The sequence below is a fragment of the Scardinius erythrophthalmus genome (genome assembly GCF_964197995.2).
Source record: "Scardinius erythrophthalmus genome assembly, chromosome: 2".
Taxonomy (NCBI): domain Eukaryota; kingdom Metazoa; phylum Chordata; class Actinopteri; order Cypriniformes; family Leuciscidae; genus Scardinius; species Scardinius erythrophthalmus.
The window spans coordinates 8,937,098-8,961,244 of record NC_138222.1 but is presented as its reverse complement, the minus strand read 5'-3'; the positions used below and the strand labels follow the sequence as shown (position 1 = coordinate 8,961,244).

Below are 24,147 nucleotides of genomic sequence, written 5' to 3'. Positions count from 1 at the left end.
AACAATGTTTCAGGTTTGTTTACACTGGTGCTTGCCCACGCAAAGTCTACGACGACTGCCTACTATCACACAATTCAGGAAGAGAGATAAAAAAAAAGGTGAGAAAGTGATTTAAATGCAACAAAACGAAGTAAAAGAACAAGAATACGGAAAACAAAGACGTTGAAAGATTTCCAAATGGCGTATAATATTGGTTTTCGGATGCGGTGTGGGGAAAAAGACACTAGTGCGTGGGGTTTGCAACTCAATGAAGTCCTTGAGTGAAATGCATGACTGTCGGTTGACATGTGTCATCTTTATCAAAGGATCAGGGTCATCGGGGATCAAGATCAGCTGCTCCGTCAGTCAGCTTCACCATTAAAACCATCTGTGTCCATTTGCCAAGAGCTCTTAATGCAATCTCATGTTTGTATTTTTATTAGTAACCACATAAATAATCAGAAATGTAACAGTTATTATAACATAATCTTTACTTAATTGCTAGTAATTCGAGAACATTTTTACAGTTTAACTAGCTTGATCTCTATAAATGCACCAATATCATAGACTAAGCCAGTTTTCTAATCTTTTTGTCTTATTTAACCCCACAGACATCTTTTTTTATCAACACTAAGGTGGAAATGTGTTATTTTAACTCAAAATTTCATTTAGCATCATAATTACAGCTGCACTATTCATCGTTAAAAGACTGCGATCTCCTTCCTATGTCTATAAACATTAAAATCTGTGTTCGTGCTGCCGCTGACCCAGAAAAAGCAGTTAGGCTATCTAGGTATGAAACAGCTTCACAGTCACACACAGTATCCTTATTTCTGTGTAACAAATTTTCATATTATCACAGAAGTACTGGGAGAAAAGTTTATAGTTCAGATATTACACTGACGTCTACGGAAACAATCTAAATAGAGCAAATCACCTTTTTCCACCATATCTTTATGTACACAATAATAATCTTTTACATTGTAATCCTTTTATTTTCAATATTTGGCATATTTGTGTGCTGCTGTGCGTCCCTGTGTGTTTAATAAGCAGAGTGTACGTGCTTTGTGGACCAGCCTATAGGCGCACATTACTAACACGCTCTTTAAATTACAAAAAAAAAATATTGCATTGACTTTAGACCAGGTTTCAGTTGGTCAATGACGCAGTCTATTTCTGTTGCCTCAAAATAGCAACGCGCCAACAATGACCCAGAACACACCTCGTTTTCAGACCAGCACACCCATGGGTGCACAAATGGGCGCAAATGCATTTGCTTTTTAAACAATGTGGCGCAGGACGTGAAAATGATAACTGCGTCAGGCTTAAACTTGCAAAAATCAAGCGCCGGGTATAAGATAGGGCCCACTAAGGCAATTATGCAATTAAAAGGCAAAATTATGAGATAAATACCTAAATTAAAAAGTCAAAATGATGAGATATTAGCCTAAGTCATAATTTAAATAGTCCAAATTATGAAATACTAAGTCAATTATGGAATACAACGTAAAAATTATGATTTATTTAAAATTATGATTTAGCAAATTTCATTTGCTACAAACAACTTCAAAAATAAATAAATACATGTATATACATTAACTGTTAAAAATTATATGCACTCACATGAGATGAAGAATCATATCAGTTGCCCAATTAAACTTTCTTGTGTTCATGTTCCTTTTTAAACAGGATGTTTGAGAGCTGCATATTGATGTGCTCGCTCCTCTTTTTAAAAATAGCCAGGCTGTGGTTGTCTCACAGCCACGAACCATTGCTGCGTCCCAACTCGCCTACTTATACTTCTGAGGAAAAAAGTACATACTTTGTATGTGAAGAATCAAGGACTTTTGAGTGTGTAGCAAAAGAGTAGGCAAGCTTTGGGACAAATTACTTCATCATCTTTAACGGACAGCTCTGTCGCTTAGTTACGTGCATCCTGTCACCGTAAACTGCCCTGCCAATCATCTTGTCACAGTTAAATTCCTCCATTAAATTAAATTAAATTTCCTACAGTTTCGGAGAGAAATGTTGTAGCACTTTGATCTGCCAGTCGTGGGTCTTTAATGCAGAGACTCTCCTCGTGTGTTTGCAATTTGAATATGATGATGCATTTAAAAGTTAATGGCTAAACGTATCTTTACAAAAGTTCACAATACTTCTGCAGATGAAATATAATGAGGACAACATTGAATAAATACATTTTCATCAGGTTAGATACCGATAATCACTCAAACCCCTTTATCTAAACTTCTCTATAGCCGCCGGACTCGCACATCCTCCATGTTTGTAGTTTTTTAAACACTTTTTACTCGTGTTTGTAGTTCTATTCGAATCCTCGTCCAACGCGCAATGGTTTGTGGGAAATATTAGCCGTTAGAGTGTGCACGGATCTGCACTTCAGATTCTGACCGGAAATAGTAGACTATCAGGGTATCTTTGGAATACTCATTTCAACATACTACGATTTGGGATGTACTAATTCTATTTTCAAATACTATTTGGGACGGATAGTATGCGAATTGGGACGCACCGCATGAATTACTACTTGCTGATTGGTTACAGGTGATGTTAGGGGAGGGACATTATCGTTCTAGAGAGCATTTGATTGGAGAAAATTCTGTGGAGTGCAGGATGAGTCAGCAATATTTTTTGGAGTGTACATTTTAAATGTATTTACATGCTAAAAGGGAATTTGTCAGTTCAGAGGTACACTATAAGTAAAAACTCTTTCATCCTACTGCTTTTTATTAAGATATGATTTATGTTTTATAGGTTTAAGTGGACCCGGATGGAAATAACTGGATTAAGTCCATAAATCTGCGGAAAAATGGCTGCTTCCTCATGTTTTCATCAGTCAAAATCACCAGACTCAGCTGTGATCCAGAGAGCTGCTCGACAGACACCCTCAAACACACTCTTGGGAACGGCAGTCTTCCCGTTTTTCATCCAGACAAAGCTCTTTTCTTTTCCCTAAACAAGTCCCAAAGGTTTAAGACTTCTACAACATACAGGTCAATACGGTTCACACCGCTGTACTGTTACGATTACAAAGCAAGCAAAAGGAGCAAGATGCATTAAAACCATAAATCAAACTGTACACTCTCCCTACAACAAAAAGCAAAAATTCAGAGTAGACAAGTTAGCATTAAGATATCATTTCAATTATCAACCACTGCTAGTTCATCAATATGGTTCAAGTACAGAATAATTAACAATGGACTGTTACATTAATGATAATTAATTGTTGAAAGTGTGCATGAATTCAATAGTCTAAAGTCAATTAATCCACTCATAGCATATTCACGTATCATCTATGGGACGATGAGAATTTAGGAATGGTAAAAGCTCTTGTGCAATTACATTTTACATTTAACCATGAGCGAAAGGAATGTGTGCAAGAAGAGTTTAGCCATGCATCTACAATCTATCTTCCTCACGTCACTCCGTCAGACAACTGCACCAGCAGTTCCCCTTCAAATCATCAAAGAGACAAGAAAATATCTCACTGTCGATGCACCGGGGTTGGAATGGCTGAGGGAGCGATAATGGGCACTTACGGCTGTCGTAGCAGATGTTGCCGAGGGCTCGTCCCGTCTGGAGCAGAATTTCCTGGTCTTTACAGTTTAGCAGCTGAACCAGTGGAGGAATGAGCCCTGCTTCCACACACGGGCTTCTCATGAACTCTGCAGAGAACGGCAACAATTAAAGATCAAGAAATCATTATCAGATAAATACTTACCGATTTTAAAATCTCGCTCATGTTCACTTTCTGCTGTGCAATCAATGTCTGCGTGGTAGAGTCAACCAACCAAGTTCAATGCCTTTATGCATCACTAAGTAAATATCATATTAAAATACTAAAATGTTGGGTCCATAATGGGAACGAAAAATAATTCTCTAATAATAAATGAAAATTCTACTGGATAAACATTTGAAAAGCTGGGAATTTCATTTTTTATCCAATAATAATTTATCTTGGAATAAATTCCTAATTAGCAATTTGTTAGTATTCCTTTTTAGGATTTATGACTAGATGTTTATGGAGTTATATACCTCAGTTTTCTTTTAGGTTACCTAAAGTACTGTGTAAATTACATGGTACATGAATGTGAAAATCATTTAGTACCACTGTATTTAAAACGGTACAATGCGCAGTGTTATTTTAATATTATTTATATACTATTATAGTATTTATTAATATTCAGAATTAGCTTTTTTTTTAGTTTTAGTTTTTAATTTAAGTTTAGTTAAAATGTTAGTAATTTTGTTATATCTTTTGTCATTTTTACTTTTTTTTTTTAAATACTTCAGTTTAGCTTTAATTTATTTTTATTACATTTTTGTAATTTTAGTACTTTTAATTAAACCAATTTTATTTTAGTTAGATGCCAAGGCAACATTTAGGCAAAGTTTAAGATTGTTGTCTAATATTTACATTTGATTTTATTTCAGATCATTTTTTAATAGATTTAGTTAACAAAACTGGCAAGCAGCATCACTCACATTTTCAAAAAATTAGAGTAAATATTATTTTACTAAAGATATCCACAAACCAACCAGAAATAAAAGATTTAATTCTCCGAATGTTTAAATATTTGTAAGTGGTCACATTTTTCTTGTGGAAGATTTAAAGGTCCCGTTCTTCGTGATCCCATGTTTCAAACTTTAGTTAGTGTGTAATGTTGTTGTTAGAGTATAAATAATATCTGTAAAATTATAAAGCTCAAAGTTCAATGCCAAGCGAGATATTTTATTTAACAGAAGTCGCCTACATCGAACGGCCCGTTTGGACTACATCCCTCTACTTCCTTCTTTAATGACGTCACTAGAACAATTTTTTGACTAACCTCCGCCCACAGGAATGCTCCCTCAACTCTACCAAAATTCGTTTATGTACTTGCGCACTTCTTTTAACTTACTGTGTTTACTTAGCTCTTACAGTGATTTTCTGAAGTAAAACTAACGCTTCATCTTTTGTGTGATGTACAATAAACTTTATTAAACTCATCAGTATGTTTGATCATCATTCAGACAGCAGACTTGTAGGCTATTAATAAATAATGGATAGCCTACATACAAGCAGAAGACAAATACGTTATAATAACCGTAATTAAACTACTAAACTATACCTGTTCCATCTCTATACAGCACTCTGACTCTGTAGGCATTATTGTCCGACTCGAAATGAACACCGTTACTGAGAGTTTCTGATATTATCATCATTTCTTGAGATGAAAATATCCTGAGAGACTGAGCGCGAGCTCATGAAGCTCCGCCCCCTGGGTCGTCCAGCAGCAGCTCATTTGCATTTAAAGGGCACACACTAAAACAGCACGTTTTTCTGAGCCCCAAAAAATGACAATTTAAACATGCTGTAAAAAATGATCTGTTGGGTATTTTGAGCTGAAACTTCACATACACACTCTGGGGACATCAGAGACTTATTTTACATCTTGTGAAAAGGGGCATAATACGGGATCTTTAATGTACAAGTTTAAGTTTTCCATCTAACATCTACATTTAATCGACGTTTTATTTTATTTCAGCTTTATTTCTAATAGTTTTAGTTAACAATAACAACACCGGTACCATGGAATTACCATCAATTAGGGATGGGTACCGAAACCCGGTATTAAACGGGCCCCGGTGCTGAATTTTGAAATACCGCTGGATCGATAAGCTCGGACGTTATCGGTTCTGCTGTCGGTACTGGAGAAATTAAGAAAGTGCTATTGCTATTAAGAAATTATTATCTTGCTAATTTAATCTCGCCAGCCACTTCTATATATAATAATATTTAACCATTTGACTGTGATGCATTTTTGCTAAAGAGAGAGAGAGAGAGAGAGAGAGAGAGAGAGAGAGAGAGAGAGAGATCTTTAACGCGGAGCGACGGCGCGCACATTACAACAGCCCTGCTTAATGAGTGACGATGAGGACAGAACTAAACATTCAAATGGTTAGGCTACACTTTAGATCTTTGATATTAAACTAATTTTATTTTAGATTTAGATTGTGGCTTCCAATGATTATAAAAAAGATATTTGAGGTATAACCATTAAAAACTAAAGCCGCATTCATTCTGTTTAGCGCAACTTCCCCTCACAGCGTTGCGCTGTCATTTCTCCCTAAAACCCAAACGTAATGTCAGAATCTGCACGATCGGTGATTGTTGTAAATTGTGGTCTATACTGTTGCTAAACTCCGGGACGCGTTTGATAATAAAAGGCAAGTACCAAAATTGAGCAAGAGACGCTGTTTCAAATGAGGCGCGCGCTCCGAAACACACCGCAACGAGACAAGCAACGTATATTTTGGGCTTTGTGCGGTTCTAAACGATCAAATATACACAAAAATATATCAAAATGGCCGTCTTGGAGATTCACTTAAACAGTTTATTCACTTAAATACAGTTTATGTCTTAAATGGGCGTAAATAGTTGGGAGAAAATATGAGGCGTAATAATGATTAGATCTGCATTTGGTCTTAAAGAGGCAGCAGTCTAATAAACCTGCTGACGATTGCTCCATTAATGTGAATCAAACAACAAAAGGCAAAGTGAAAATCAGTCGCAGCTCTTGAATGAATAATTTTGGCTTTCATAAGCTTTAATCTATCTATGATTTAAACTATGCAGTGTTATTTTAAATCTGACTTTATTAGATGTCTTTTTAGCCCATATTAGGCTACTCTTGAACAGTAATGTCAGACATTACTGAAATTAAAGCACTGGGTATATAATTTGTATATTTGTTTTATTGTATACTTTTTTTTGTTTGACCATGTGTTTGTACTTTGTTTTTGGTGTCCTATGTCTTAATATAAATATATAAAACACAAAAGCCTGCACCCTTCTGCATAACACAGCCTACATGTTTTATTTGTTTTGTTAAAGCATTGCTTTTTCTTTTGCTATAGATATTTATTTTACATTTCAAAATATAAAGCAATATTAATTATGTTCTAAATAATTTTTTTCCTTTTTTTAATATAACAAAAAGAACCGATAAGAATACCGTTAAAGTACCGGATCGATAAGGAGTATCGGTAAGAGTAGTAATACCGTTAAAACCTTAACGATACCCATCCCTACCATCAATGTGCAATAGTAACACCGCAGTAAATCATACTGAAGCAAATGCATAATTTAAATCCCTAAAATATATCTTTCCTAATAGAAAGTGCTGGAGACATCAGTGGATGAAACACAGATGTTCCCAGAGGAATTGTGACAGCAGAATGCCAGCAGGAGCTGCCAGAGATCTGGCACACCAGCAAGCCACTGTCATTAGCTACCTAGCAAACTGCTAAAAGGCCATTCATTATTTTAACCTTTTTATCTCAGGCACTCTCCATACACTTCCAAACCCCAGCTCTTATCTGTCTGAAGAAACACTTGTGTAATTAGACTAAGAGCTTTAGGTGAAGAAGAACACAGAGTCAGGTTGATGTGCTAGAGCTGTAATTACAAAGCTAAAAGCTTCTTTTAGAGAAGAGATTTGGGAAATATTTAATAATTGGCTTTGTTTTTTTATTAAATATACCAAACCAAAGCCTGGTAAATATTTAATGAAAGTTATTTAAAAAAAAAAAAATACAAAAAAATGATGTACCGGTACTTCAAAACAGTTAACAGAAAGACTAATTAAGCTGATCAAAGAACGAAGAATAACATTCTGCACTGGTGTGTTCTCACAATAAATTTAATTGCAAAAATAAATTTGATTTGCTGTTGTGCATAAACAAGGTAACTTAGGCTTTCTGTTGACGACTGGCTCTTCAAAAACAGACTGAAATTATGCCTACAAAGCAAAGTGCACGAGTACATTTACATCTCCATATAGAAAGGCAAGGCAAGGCAAGTTTATTTATAGGCCTATAGCACATTTCATACACTATGACAATTCATAATGCTTTACATAGAAAGGAATTAAAATTTCACACTATGGCAATTCAAAGTGCTTTGCATAGAAAATAAGCACACAATAAAAGCAAGGGAAATGAAAACAGTTATATAAGGAATTTGAGTAAAATGAATTAAAGTAGTAAAAAGATGATACATAGAATAAACTTATTATCTTATTTTGCTCTAACCCAATTCTCAGTGCCACTTGAGTTCAGTTTAGAATCAAAAGGAAGAATACAGTGCAGTCAGTCGGACGGACAGTCATAAAAAGAATTAAAAGATATAAACTGGCAAAACACTGGTGTGTCATATTTTGTACAGCTGCTTGTTATACTGTGAGATTATCCCATGTGGATTGTACTGTGGATTGAAAGCTCTCCCATACTCTAGTTTAGTCCGCCAAGCTGTTATTCTGTTAACATCACATCTGTGACTGGATTTAAAAAAAAGAAAATCACCCACTGAGAATAATGCTGCTGAAACTTGCAAATGGTACCATCATAAAAGCACAATACATATTGAATATTATAAATATTGTTGTTGTTATGATATTATATAAATAAATAAAAACAACGATCAGATGTGCATGACTTACAAGTGCGAAAAAAACTCATTGGTCACTGGTATGGTCGAGTTTTCGTTGACCATATGTGATGAGCTCGATGTATGTGCGTTTATTGATTTTTTTTAAAAGAATGAAATCTGTTCATTAATTAAAATGATTGTTCATTAATTAAAATGATTGTTCCTCTTTGGTAGACTTGGATTAAACCGCTCGATTCGTAAGGATTACTTTTGCGGTGTCTTTATGTACTTTTTGAAGCTTGAATATGTTGTTTACCTAGATATTCAATGGATGGACAGAATATTATGAGAGAATATCAGAAAACATATGCATTTGAGTTTCAAAGATGAATGAAAGTCCTATAGGTTTGGATGACATGAGGGTGAGTAAAGGATGACCGAATTTCATTTTTGGGGTGGGGTCCCTTTAATATCTTATAAAACATTTCACAGACAGAGAAATCAGGACCTCGACAACTAATCAAGAAAACTGATCAAGAAAATAGGCTGGTTATTTTTATATTTAAATGATGTAATGCAAGTATTTATGTTTTTTTTTAACAAAACCTACATTACATTTATATTGCATACAATGTTTGTATTTTAAATTCCTTTTTGCACTGCATGTACAGCATACAGTCACACACTTACATTTATTAGTGATGTGTTCCCCCGAATAAAGTACAGCATCTTTTTTTATCAGTTTAATTGATGATTTAAAGCAATAATTGATGTCTTAATTATCAAAACAGCTCTAATTGAAATTTGATTTTAAAAAATGATCATACGTTTTTGTATTAAGTGTTTCCTGCAGGAAAAGTGATTTCTTTTCTCATATAGAACTGCATATCTCAGGATTGCATCATGTGTAGTGCAGCGTGTTTATGAGTCAACTTTTCTCATTAAAAATTGAAATCTGTTTTGTTGGTCTGTTTTGAGATCGACTGGTTCTGCTGCACTGATCTTATAGCTTACATGCGAGGCTATCATTTCCTTCACACTGCCAACAGCAGTAATAATGACACGCATGAATGGCCACAGACTCGACTGCAGCATCAGTGAAACTGAGGGCCAGCAGAGACAAACAAACAGACCTATGAGGGGGAAAACCATATTTAAAAATGCTATTAAACAGGTTTCTATTAAGAGTGATATTACACACTAGTACTAAGGCCAGTGAAAATGAAGGCAGAATATTAAGGCTCTTTTCTTTTTCATTTTAATTAAAGTTTTAGTAGTTTTGTTGTGTGTTTTTGTCATTTTTATTAGTCTTTGTTGGTTTTTACATGTCTATACAGTTTTTATTTCAATTTTTAGTTTTGGTTATTTTAGTATATCATATTTAAAATCAGAAATGTTGCCTTGGCAACTAGCTGAAATAAAATAAGTTTTTTTTCTCAAGTAACAAAAATGTTTTCTTTATGGTTTTGGGTTTAGTTAATGATTATAATAACCCATGGAGACTGCCATGTTGAGCTTAATTCTACTAATTTTATATGTGACTCTGGATCACAGTCACAAGTCGCACGGGTATATTTGTGGCAATAGCCAACAATACATGGTGTGGGTCAAAATTATCCATTTTTCTTTTATGCCAAAAATCATTTGGATATTAAGTAAAGATCATGTTCCATGAAGATATTTAGTAAGTTTCCTACTGTAAATATATAAAACATTTATTTTTGTGAGTGAATGCAGCACAACTTTAAAGGGCATATTGCCAGTTAGAGTACCCCTACCCAGTGAGTCAATGTATAGAAAAATAATGTAGGAACTAGATTTAAATATGAATATATATTTATGAAATGCTATTAAGGGTTCTAGAGTTGTTTTTGTGAGAAAATTTTACTTCCGCATCTGAAAACCGCCAAACCGGAAGTGACGTAACGGGAGGGAGTGCGGTCAAAATAAACAATAGGAAAGCAATGGATCGCAATGACAGTTCGGACGCTGAGGAAATTGTAAATGTTTACTCGTATGAAGAACCTCAGCCATATAAGTAAATTATGAGCCTGCAATGCAGCCAAGAGAGCAGGGACAGGCCAGGATTGGACAGAACGGTCAGAGGAGACGAATTGAGTTGTGGTGTGAGGAGAACAGGGCAGGTGTCTTGCTGAGAGACCAGTGTTAGCTTATAGATATATCCACGTTATGTATAACACTATGCTCAGATCACAATATTGTACAGATTATTATCATGTATCAGGCAATAGCAAATTATTGGACCCTTACCTGCATGTGTTGTGTCAGCCATTAGCAGTCAGTTTCCAGTTTCCATTTAACTGTCTTACTGTATAAAAACTTTATATGTAGAAACAGCCAACACAAACATTAAAGGTCCCGTATTATGCCCCTTTTCACAAGATGTAAAATAAGTCTCTGATGTCCCCAGAGTGTGTATGTGAAGTTTCAGCTCAAAATACCCAACAGATAATTTTTTACAGCATGTTTAAATTGTCATTTTTTGGGGCTCAGAAAAACGTGCTGTTTTAGTGTGTGCCCTTTAAATGCAAATAAGCTGCTGCTGGACGACCCAGGGGGCGGAGCTTCATGAGCTCGCGCTCAGTCTGTCAGGACAATAACATCTCACAGAATGATGATAATATCAGAAACTCTCAGTAACGGTGTTCATTTCGAGTCGGACAATAATGCCTACAGAGTCAGAGTGCTGTATAGAGATGAAACAGGTATAGTTTAGTAGTTTAATTACGGTTATTATAACGTATTTGTCATCTGCTTGTATGTATCCATCATTTATTAATAGCCTAACGTTACAAGTCTGTTGTTTTGGACCAGGTCCGAATGATGATCAAACATATACTGTTGAGTTTAATAAAGTTTATAGTGCATCACACAAAAGATGAAGCGTCAGTTTTACTTCAGAAAATCACCGTAAGAGCTGAGTAAACACAGTAAGTTATAAGAAGTGCGCAAGTACATACACGAATTTCGGTAGAGTCGAGGGAGCATTCCTGTGGGCGGAGGTTAGTCAAAAAACGGTTCTGGTGACGTCATTAAAGAAGGAAGTAGAGGGATGTAGTCCAAACGAGCCGTTCACTGTAGTCGACTTCTGTTAAATAAAATATCTCGCTTGGCATTGAACTTTGAGCTTTATAATTTTACAGATATTATTTATGCTCTAACAGCAACCTTACACACTAACTAAAGTTTGAAACATGGGATCACGAAGAACGGGACCTTTAAAGGCACACTGTGCAGTTTCCGTTTTTCTCAAACAGCGACCCCTAGAGTTGCTGTGGAGTACTTGTATTTAACGGGATTGTCGTAAATACCACTCACGCAGAGCCGTCTCTGCACTCTTCCGACCGCGCTTTCTTCGTTTTCTTTGTCGATTCACGTCTGAAATGCATGCTGGTGTCTTCCATAGAGGCTGCTTCATATGTTGTTGATGTATGTGACGTCGTGCCGTAAAGCAAGTCGTGATTCTCGCGAGATTTGGCGGGGCTCCACCTCTCAAACCTGCATTGCTGGTTTTGCCAGCGGTGTCCCCCCCGCCCCCCGCTTTGCTATGGGATGATTCGCCCTACTAGAGTTCATTTACCATCGAAATGATTTCGAAGCTATGATATTGAGGTACAAATCTTGCATAGAGTGCCTTTAAAATGGTTTTGTACAGATTGAAAATGAATTATAGAACTATTTATGATGATAATAATAAGTTTCGGCTGCAGACTAATAACAAACACATAAATTAATTACATTACAAGTTTATGTAGAATATGTTCATGAATTAAAACAAGGCACATTTTGTAAAACAGATGTACAATGAGTGATCTCTGACCATCATGTTTCCCCCCGGCGGCCGAACCACATTCTGACGACGGACCGGGCGACCCGATGAAGATATTGTGACAGTGTGCAGACTGTGCACATATCGCCGTCATTATATAACTCCATCTATAGTGAACGCTACACACTACCGCGTTTTTTGAAGCAGATGCAGAAGTGAAGTCCTGGCTTTTCACCTGCACATAACGCACCCAGGCACGTAAGATAGCACCATCCTTTTTCTTGTTCGTAAACCTGTGGACTTGAAGTCCTGACAGGCCATAATTCACAATAATTTGCCACGACGATAATAAATTCAAATACAATAACCATCGAAAACAAACTAAATCACGACCGCTCCTACTGAATACCAACCTACTCTGCACTGAGCGAACGCAGAGCCCGGCAAACGACTCCCTCTTGTGACGTAATATGACGCGATGATGAAAAAAAAAAAAAAAAAAAACGTTTTTTCAATACGGTCAAGGAAACTGTCACATTTTCTACTAAATTTGTGCCCTTTATGTCTTGCAAAACAATTTTAAATCCTGCATTAACTTTTCATATGGTATCTTCATACAAGGTTATATATATATATTTTTTTTTTTTTCAGGGGACCCTGCAATAAGCCCTTTAATGGTCCACTTACTTTTAGTGCATTTCTACAATGACATGGTCAAGTGAAATCTTTAGCGTGACCACGCTGCATCCACACCACTAGGTGTCAGTAATCCAAGAAGAGCAACGACTGATGTAGTAGCACTTACCATTTTTGGCCACCTCTGCAATGATGTTGGCTACTTTTGGTGTACATGAGTTCTGCACAGACAGAAGAGCGGGCATCATGGCAAGAACACCCATCTCCCGGACCTTTTCACTAGTCTCAACATCTGAAAACAGAGTGAGAAACATCAGTGAATAATATGATACTATGAAATTATCTAACCTGCAAAACACAAAGGTTGAAGATTCAGTCACAAGTAGTGATGCAGGAACCGAAGAATCATTGAAATAGCACACGTCCAACGTGACATCTAGTTGAGATATGGTGACTTCGGTTCATATTTCTGCAACGAAAATGCTGTGTTCATCTATAGACCCTTTTTTTACAACATTTACTGTATAACACTAACATTATTAATATTAGTATTGACTCATACTTGTATTAAAATTTTATCGTACCTTGGCATTTAATTACAGAAATCTAGTTAACACTGCGGCAAGCAATGTTGAGGGTAAATCATTACAAGTACCGAGAGTTACGTAATCAGATTACATATTTCAAGTAACGAGGAAAGTAATGCATTACTTTTAAATTTACAACAAAATATCTGAGTTACTTTTTCTAATAAGTAACCCCAGTTGTTTTTCCATTTATTGACTCACAGCTCTCCTGTCCCCATTCTGAGATAAATCTTAAGTGCAGAGGCGTTGTATGTGCTGTGTGAACATGATGGTTATTGTAGTTCTAGTCTAAATGTGAGCATTTGCTCATCTCACTTGCACAAAAACAGATTCAGTATTCCTCAAAATGAATAAAAATAGTAAAATGCAAACTCAGAATATTACACAAACATGCAATAATTAAATGTTAAACAACAGAAATATACTTTATGTATTTAACCTCACTTTATTTACCAATGTCTTTGCTGCTGACCTTTGATGATCCAATTCAACCATACTAATAAGCAAAAAAGACTTTAGATAAACATCACTGTGGAAAGCAGGGCAGGGCTGAGAGCTGTGGGAATGAAGTGATTGTTAATGAGCATCACCTGTGCGCCACACCAGTCTCGAGTCTCACGGGGGAACTCCAGAGGGATGAAAGGAGGAGTGATGACAGGAAAGGACCAGGCCTGGACTTTATGTTGGTGTTTTGTTTTAGTCTATGTGGCAGCCGTCCATGAGGGGCTGCCGCTTTACTTTCGTTTAGTTGTTTATGTATTTTTTATCATTCAAATTTTACGTTGAGTGTTCACTGACTTTGTTACAATCACATTTTTGGGGTTTTATTGCTAAAGTAAGTGGGTTTGAACTTTCTTCACCTGTGCCCTATTCTTCTGTGATTCAGAATGACAGGCGTGAATTTACATTTCCTTTTGTATCTGCACTTTTGGTGGTGAGGGCCTTTACATTTGCCAAAAATAGCACTTATATTTATTTATTTATTTTTATTAAAAATAAATAAGCAAGTCCAGCCCAGTTGAGAAAAATGGTTACTTTCCATAAAAAAGTAACTTTTAAAGGTCCCGTTGCATGCGATTCCATGTTTCAAACTTTAGTTAGTGTGTAATGTTGCTGTTAGAGCATAAATAATATCTGTAAAATTATAAAGCTCAAAGTTCAATGCCAAGCGAGATATTTTATTTAACAGAAGTTGACTACAAAAAACGGCTCGATTGGACTACACCCCTCTACTTCCTGCTTTAATGATGTCACTAGAACCGTTTCTTGACTAACCTCCGCCCACAGGAATGCTACCTCAACTCTACTGGCTACTTGCGCACTTCTAATAACTTAGGCTACTGTGTTTACTCAGCTCTTACGGTGATTTTCTGAAAGGGGTCATATAATGCCATTTTTGTACAAGCTAATATGATTCTTTAGGGTCTAAATTAAAAGTTTGTAATATACTTTAATTAAAAATTCTCATTAGTATTGTAAGAAAACACAAATTTTACCTGGTCAAAAACAGCTCTGTTTTCAGCACGCCGTTTCAGTGCATATGTCTTTAAATGATAATGAGCTTTGCTCACCCCGCCCCTCTGTTCTGTGGGTACACCGTATATTAGACATTCTCTGACCGTATCTAACACAATAACCACGTGTTATTCGTTATAAACGTGGGATTATGAATTATATTGAGAACGTCGTACATTGAAAACATGCGTAATGTACCTTGAGTGTAAACCTTAGACGCATTCATCGTGAAGCCTGCAGCAAGGTTTGCAAATTTCGCAAAGATTAATATAAATACTAATATAAAGGTTAATAAAACATTACACTCACATCTTCTGGAGGTTCAGCAGGAACACGTTGGTACCGATCCGTTTTTTCTCGTTTGTGAAGCTGTCTGGTGTGAAATGATTCGCGCAAACATGAAAGCACAGACGATCGTGGGGAATCCCCGTGAGGGAATCCCCGCGTCAATCCTTTGGGCATATCGCTTCAAAAACAAAACTCAGCCACTGCTTCTTCAACGGCTCGGATTTAGGAACATCCAAATGATTGCTGTGTTCCTTATTACATCTAAGAACAGAACACCACAATCGCTTAGACGCCATTCTACTCCAGCATATCAACAATGGCGGACTACAGACGACAGCTGTCACAGCTCGCTCAGGGCGGGTCTTGTGTTGAAACACGGCTGTCAATCACAATAGCGGGAGGGGCGTACGATCTTATGACGTCACAATATCGAACGGCTTGATTTCAGAGATGGTCAAACATATAAGGAGATTAAAACAAAACCACTGGATGGATTTTTATCATGATAGGATGGTTGTGTACAGGCACTGCCAACAGACATTTCAGTGCAATCAACTTGTAAAAGTGCATGTACCATTATATGACCCCTTGAAGTAAAACTGACGCTTCATCTTTTGTGTGATGTACAATAAACTTTATTAAACTCATCAGTATATGTTTGATCATCATTCAGACAGCAGACTTGTAGGCTATTAATAAATAATGGATACATAGCCTACAAGCAGATGACAAATACGTTATAATAACCGTAATTAAACTACTAAACCATACCTGTTTCATCTCTATACAGCACTCTGACTCTGTAGGCATTATTGTCCGACTCGAACTGAACACCGTTACTGAGAGTTTCTGATATTATCATCATTCCGTGAGATGAATTTTTCCTGACAGACTGAGCGCGAGCTCATGAAGCTCCGCCCCCTGGGTCGTCCAGCAGCAGCTTATTTGCATTTAAAGGGCACACACTGAAACAGCTCGTTTTTCTGAGCCCCAAAAAATGTCAATTTAAACATGCTGTAAAAAATGATCTGTTGGGTATTTTGAGCTCAAACTTCACATACAGACTCTGGGGACATCAGAGACTTATTTTACATCTTGTGAAAAGGGGCATAATACGGGACCTTTAAAAGTAACTTTCCCCAACAATGGCTACAAGTTTCTAACACAACGGCTGATGTAGATGGTAAATTTTACTCTTTTTTTTGTTTATTTCGAATGTGTTGCTATTGTTATTAAAAATAAAACTGTTAAAATTGTTTTTGTTAATTAAAATAGAGCTGAAATCAAATATAAATGTATAGAAATGTTGCCTTGGCAACTAACTGAAATAAAATAACTTGAAGTACTAAAATTACTGACATAAAATTAAAGTTAGAAACATAAAAACAAATAAATATGACAAAAAACTTAATTAATTTAAAATTAATAAATACTATAATAGTGCATAAAATAACATTGATCCACAAGGTAGATAGTTGATCCAATACACAGAAATAACCACATAATGAAAAACTAGCCACTGAATTTGCCAACATTTGCAATGGCATTAATCTTTGAAAGATAAAGTTTTGTCTGAAGCACTTAAGGCATTTAAGTAAACTAAACAACCATGAGTAGAACCGTATGTTCTACTTCGTTTTCATTGAGTCTGTATAGTCAGTGTTTATTTTCGACAGACATAAATTCTCATCACAAAGTCTACACACATTTACCACTTCTATTCTGTTATTTTCTGCATAACCATTCATGGAAACTGATACACCATTATTCTAATTATAGGCCTAATATTTTCCAAAATGGTCTATTATTGTTGTATAAACCATTTAATGTAACCTCAACCTTAAATGGTACATAAAACGTAGTCAGAAGGTCTTTTCCGATCTAAATGAGAGAATAATGTTGGGGAGAATTGAGCTTTCCATTGCATTTTAAATGATGCTTTCCATTTATTTAATTTTTTATATCTTTGGCTACATTAATCGCAGCAACGTGACACTGCAAGGTCCTTATCAACAAAATGGATTTTATTCAACCCTGCATCCTTGGATAACCTGAAGATAATATATATGAGCCCTGAGCTTTAGTTAAGGTTCCTTCCCTTCGCTTCTCAATCATTCTTTATTTCAGCTGCAAGTAAAGATAAAAAAGAACAGCTATATAAAAGATAAGCAGACTTACTATTGTGGGCCAAAGCTTTGAGCAGGCAGTCCAAGCAGCCATCGACGCTGTCTGAAGCGCTGTCTGCCGAGGAGAGCTTCAGCGTCTTCAGGGCTTCGCTTAGGTTATCTGCTGATGACAGGGAAATAAACAACAGCTTTATATCGCCAATAGTTTATAACTGCAGAGGTTATGTAAAGATAAAATACTTGTGTTTATAAGGCATTGTTCTCAAGGATCCCAAATCATTTAACTTCACAAGGCTTGTTAAAGAATTAAATGAAAAAAATTAAAGTGCCCCTATTATGCCTTTCATGTAGTGTGTAATATATCTGTTTGTGAATGTAAAAGGTCTGCAAAGTTTAAAGATCAAAGTGCACGACAAATAAAGTTATTGTCTCCTTAAAGAAAGAATCCAGAGCTGAAATTCAGATATGGAAATGGGAGTTTAGTTTTGGACATGCGCTGTAAGCGGTAGACCAATCACAACAGACTGAGCCATCTGACCAATAAGAGCAGAGTAGGTTCTTGTAAAGAAGAGGTTTAGAGAGACAACGGACTGTTTTAAGAAAAATTAGGTGAGGTGCAATGTATATTATGAGAAAATGTAAGTTTTTGACCTTGGATGCATGAAAACCTATTGTAGGGAATCTCCAAAACAAAATTAGGAACCTTTAAAATAGCATAATGGGGCACTTTAACACTTTTTCTTTTCTTTTGAAGGGCAATTGAAAGAGAATTCAAGTAGCCTGATTAAAACGACAACAACAAAAGAATAACTATGGAAGCACCGAAACTTCGGCGCACCAAAAATTTTCGGGTTTTATTATCAGTGACATTTAAGTAACAGTTCAATAAACAACTAGTTTAATATTAAGTGACTTAGATTTTAGACACAACACTGGCTGTTTTTGCTCTGTTTCGCCAACAAAAATAGTTCAGAACTAAGTCATTGCTAAAGCAATGTTCAAGCAACACACAACAGTGTTTCAATAATTACTGAATGATTCAGCGTTTCTGAACAATTTGGGTGAGTCAATGATTCAATGACCCAGTCACTTGTTCAGATTCATATTTAAAAGTATCATTGCATTTTTCCCAACATTTCATATTTGTACATTCAGAAAATTTGATTTAGAACCTGTAAATTTGCTTTTCAAATACATCTAAATGCCACTTCAGGTGTAGCATCTGTGTCAGTACAAACATAGATTATGTTAATACTGATTTAATTTGATTGGTAACAGCCCTTTAGTGTCTTATTATACTAATTGAATTTGATTTGATAAAATGTAAGAATTTGACATGAAAGATGATGCATACATTTAAAAGTTAAGGGGAAAATGGGGGGGGGGAGATCTATATTAATGTATATTAATGAGATCTATATTAATGAGATCTATATTAATATACCAGGGTTAGAGGATTAGTTTTGAGTTAACAAACCCAAACCAATCTAATCAGGCTTTGTTGGTAACTAACATCATCAACTTTATCTGTCAACTCAGGATTTGAAGCTCTTTTAATAGGTAGAAAAGCTCCACTAATATGACAAGGCCAGAAAAGAAGCCAAATTTGGCCAATTAAAGTGTGAATGGTGATTCTAGAATACACTTGTCATTCTATGGATGGATAAATCAAGTGAAGCCTTCATTCCATTAACAGACTAAAACAAATCATGTTGAGGAAGGCCAACAGAGAAAATGAGTCAGATCTAATATCAAATCACCAATGTCTTCTACTACATATTTAGTCTAGCAAAAAAAAGCAAACAAACTATACCGTAATCCTGTATAGAGCATAACAACAAAACTGATTAATACTAGCTATAAGTTCATTAAAAAAAAAAATGTTTAAAAAAATAAAAAAACAAATATACCTTAAAATATATCTTTCTTTTCTTTTCTTTTTTTTTTGTTGTTGCAATTTTCAAGAACAGCCTTCTTTGTCTTCGGTTAGAAACTGCAGTTAAGGTTATTGAATCCAGCAAACACACACTTATGCTTTGGGGTGTATATAATTCAATAATTAGCCTATCACACTGGGCAGAAATATGATGGAAGCAAAATTAATTAGCCTACCTTTACCTTGTTGGGTAGTATTATGCAATATTTCTCAGTCATTCAGTCAGGTACAAAAAAATCTGAAGACTGTTGCTGTTGTACGAAATTACATCAGTTTCAATCTGATTTGCTTACTGTACACAACTAGGAGTTAGAGCACGCAGGTTTTCTAATCTGTAATGTGCAATATTAATATTACAGTGGAATGGCCCTTAGTTTAGCAAACAGGATATTCAGAAAAATAAGCTGAAACAAAAAGAAACATCCGCAGATACTTTAGGACTAGTCAGAAACTGACCCATACGTGCAGCTCTGGTGTAACTGCTGCCTTTTCACAGACTGAACATGAATTACAAATCAGCATGAAACCAATGCATGTTACTGGTGTTATTGTGAATGATTCAGGCATGCATTTTATACTTTTTTTCTACTTCGAAAATCAGTTAAGAAAATAAAAGATTTAAAAAAAATTTGATCTGCCACTTCATTCAAACATCATTATATGGTAATAAAGTCAGTTGCAACTTTCATTTCATATCAAATTTAAAGAGATAGCCCAAAATTTTAATTCAGTCATCATTTCCTCCCTCTCATGTCTTTCCAAACCTGTACAACTTTTCCTCTGTCAAATAAAAATAAATTTTGACAAATGTCTCCATGTAAAAGTCAATGGTCACCAAAACCAACATTCTTCAAAATATCCTATTTCTTGTTCTGCAGAAGAAATTCAGATTTAGAACGGCAGGAGGGTGAATAACTTACATAATTTTGAGGAAATAAAATAAAATAATGTGTGTAACGTTTTTAAGTCCAATCAATTTGTGTGGATGACAAACGTAGCAGAATGAATATGGTACTATGTGTGTTTTCCACTCACAGTGTGTATTCTTCTTTCTATAATAACATTATTAACAATGCTAAATGATTAACTATAATATTAGATTTGCTGTCGCATAATGGATACTTAAGCCTTATTTATGGGGCTGTTGGAGTACACAAGTCAAAAAAGGTTGGGAATCACTGTCCCAACACACCGCAGCCCATCCCTTGATCACAATATATTAGGCGTATGTCTGCTTATATGTGACCTCTGCAGACTCACCATCTTGCTATTGCATGATCCAGATTGTTCATATTCATTCTAATAACTTGAACATGCACTGGGCTATTTATCTAGTTCACATATTTGTGTCAAGTTTCACATCACAGGCTGTCAATCACACAATACTGTCTAAGAAATATGAACTTGATTTCCTGGCAGCAGGGATGAACATAGATTCCCAGCAGATTTAAATACTCATCTCATTAGCTGTTTCCAAACAGTGGCGATCACCTCACCAAACCAGATGAATATAACTGGCCCCAAAATGAAGGATGCGTGATGATGAACATGTGTTGTCATGTTGTGCATTTGTGAATAATCCATGGAAACGTTGCATCACAGACTCCCTTAAGGATGAGATTCTGCATACTGTCTCCAAATCACATAATGTTGAACATGGACACACACTATCGAGTCTGTTTATGGCTCAAAACCGTCAGTTACAGCCTGAGCTACTCACACACACACTTACTAGTGTGCATTTATCCTGTGGATTGCATTTGTAAATGTTTAATACTGATCAAGAGTTCATATTCTCTACCAGATATCTGCAAATGTTCATGTTTCGCCTTACTTACCCATCTGGCTAGTGTGTGTTATTGTCCAAACGGTCTCCGAGTGTAGTCTCTGGAGGACTAACTATGCTGGTTATCTTGAGGCGGGTACCGGATCGGTTTTGGTTCGCTTGTCAGACAGATATCCGGGCAAGGCCCACCTTAACCCACGCTGCTCCGGTTAAAACAGCCTCTACAGCTCCAGATGTACCGGGGAGATGAATACACCCGGGCTAAATCCCTCTGTTCTGATGTCAGGAATTACGTAATTTTATCCGAAGAGATGAATGCTCATGTGCATCATAATAAAACCAGTGCCACTTCAGAAGCACTTCCTTCTAGCGAGCAAGCGGTCTGATTCTCTGCACAGCAGACGAGAGCGGCGACGCCCCGCCTTCCACTCAGCTGATTGGTTTGTGGTCTGTACAGAAGGTTCTTGTCTGGACGCTGATTGGTAGACTGGGTTGTCAGTAAAACAAGCCGCGCCTCCTTAGGGATTTGTTCGAGTCATGTTGCTTACAACTCAAATATGAAATGGAAAGTCCGATTCGTTTACGCGAATCGGCTCTTTCGAACGGTTCGTTTCAAATTAACGCTTACAAAAAAATGAATCAGTGATTCGTTTACGTTGTGACGTCATTACGCCATCGCGTGGTCAGTCTGTTTGTTGCGTTTTATTTCGATTAGGTTTATTTATTTGTAAGACCATTTCATGCGTCCCATTTGAGTTTTCGCATGAATTATTCTGCTCATAAAAACATAAAAAATGTATACAGTTTCAATATAGTTAGCTGTTACATTAAAATGTATTCACATGTCTTGGCTGGAAAATGTATCCATGTTTTAATAAAATGCTGTTTTAAGTAGCCTACGTTTTATTTATACTGCTATTAAGATAAACTCACGTTTAGCCTCGTGAATTAGTGAATTGTAATGTTTAATATGTCAGATTCTGCTCCAACCAGAAAACAACAGGTAAGATGTCTACTAGTTTTATTCACACCTCTAAATAATAAAGTCACGCCCTCTACTGGACGTCTTTGTGAAGTAAATTCATAAAGCTATTTGCATTTCTACATGAAGATAATGCCCGATTTTCTTTTGTAATTATGTAACTGTGAGAATAAAATGACGATGACAAAATTATATTATAATGATCCATGAATTTACTATTATTATAGACCGAATGTCTGATTTTAATGACAGTCTACTAGGCCAATAACAACTCCATAGGCCTATTTATTAATGCAAACATTTTTTACATAATAATAAAAATAATAATAATAATAATAATTTGCATTACCTAAATGTTAAAAATCTAATCTTTGTATATAAATATTATATGTTTCTGATATAATGAAGTTCGGATTTGCTCCACCAATAAATACTTGCAAAATGTAAAGCAATTAGAAGTGTTGTGATGTTTAATTTGTTAATATTTTCCCAACTTGTATTTATTTTAATATATTTGAAATGTAAAAAAAAAAAAAAAACTTTTATACTACACTGCATCATCTGTTTGTTCACAAATCAATGCTGAACATGTATATCTTTAAAGTTTCATATAAAGATGGTAAATCCAATTTTAGATTACACAATAGAAACATTGGTAAAGTTCAATGAGAAGCTGCAACATAATGTATTATCAGTGGATTATTGTATAATTTCATTTGTACAATCATTCTCAAAAAAAAAAAAAACTAAATGCAGAAGTAATGGCATATGGAATGCCAGACCTGATAAAATAAATAAATAAATATATATATATATATATATATATATATATATATATATATATATATATATATATATATATATATATATATACGAAGAAATGTAAAAAATAATATATAATCCTTAGAGACCCTTGTGAAAAAGAAGCATACTTATTACCAAAAAAAAGACTTTAAAAGAATATACGGTAACACTTTATTTTACAGTGTCCTTGTTACATTACATGTACTTACCATAGAAATAACAGTAAATTATGCATAATTACATGCAACTAACCCTCAACCAAATCCTAATCCTACCCTAACCCTACATAGTTGCTTAATATTACTCAGTACTTAAATATATAATTACACTGTAACAATGACACCTTAAAATAAAGTGTAACCGAATATACTTAAGTATGAACTGATTATAATGTTTTTAGTCACTTGAAATTAAATTGTATAATAGTTTAAATCTATAAATTCGCTGAACTTTAGAGTTCTTTTTGACTCCCTTTGCGCTTTAGGCGTAAGACTGCGTATGGCCGCTTGGCCGGAAGCTAGAATTTTACTTTGTAACGTGTTAAATATGAATATTTTTCTTACACAAACTCATCGCTTTGCTTCAGAAGGCCTTTATTAACCCCCGGAGCCGTGTGAAGTTCGTTTATGATGGATGGATGCACTTTTTTGAGCTTCAATCTGATGGTTGCAATCCACTGCCATCATAAAGCTCGGAAGCGTCAGGGTGTTTATTAACTTCGATTGTATTCGTCTGAAAGAAAAAAGTCATTTACACCTATAGGATGGCTTGAGGCTGAGTAAATCATGGGCTAATCTTCATTTTAAAGTGAACTACTCCTTTAATTACCCTCCACTGAACCCACTGCAAGCTTTGTGGTAAAAGTCAATGGGCTCAGGGGAGGCACGAAAGACGCGGACTCCCGCTGTAACTTTACCTGCTGGTGTCGCTGTTGGACACTGTTAGAGAAACTAGTGATTCATACACTATTTCATTTTATTTTACGTTGTTTTATGTAATATGGGTTATTTTCTCATCCAACTTTTTTGAAGAGGCCCCTGATATATTGCAGCTATCTGCGCGATAACGAGTCCCGGTCCGATAGGCCTACTTGTATTATAGTGCTTGGTGCACACAGCACACTTCAAGCACATTCAAGTAATTAAAATCAATCCAATGTATAGAGGGATGTGCAGAGAGTGTCTTAGGGGCAGGGGCTCAAAGGTCTATCTATCAAATAAATATATAGCCTACCGATCCTTGAGATCGTCTTGGGACATCCCTGACTTCTATTGTCTTTGAAATATG

At 35.6% G+C, this 24,147-nt stretch overlaps 1 protein-coding gene across 12 annotated transcripts in view; it reads right to left on the bottom strand.

The window, feature by feature from the left end:
• rap1gds1 (RAP1, GTP-GDP dissociation stimulator 1) overlaps positions 1–21,506 on the bottom strand; it is a 52,691-nt gene extending 31,185 nt beyond the window's left edge. For 3 of the 12 annotated variants that reach the window (XM_081353998.1, XM_081353989.1, XM_081353990.1), the window contains exons 1-4: positions 21,127–21,506; positions 17,405–17,515; positions 13,006–13,128; positions 3,537–3,662 (exon numbers count right to left, since the gene is read on the bottom strand). In XM_081353998.1, the coding sequence (XP_081210124.1) occupies positions 3,537–3,662; positions 13,006–13,128; positions 17,405–17,515; positions 21,127–21,130 (364 nt within the window). In that variant the 5' untranslated portion in view covers positions 21,131–21,506. The remainder of the gene's footprint in view (positions 1–3,536; positions 3,663–13,005; positions 13,129–17,404; positions 17,516–21,126) is intronic. The other 9 variants (XM_081353993.1, XM_081353994.1, XM_081353996.1 and 6 more) reach the window with 6 other exon arrangements.
• Between the last annotated feature and the right edge of the window lie 2,641 nt (positions 21,507–24,147).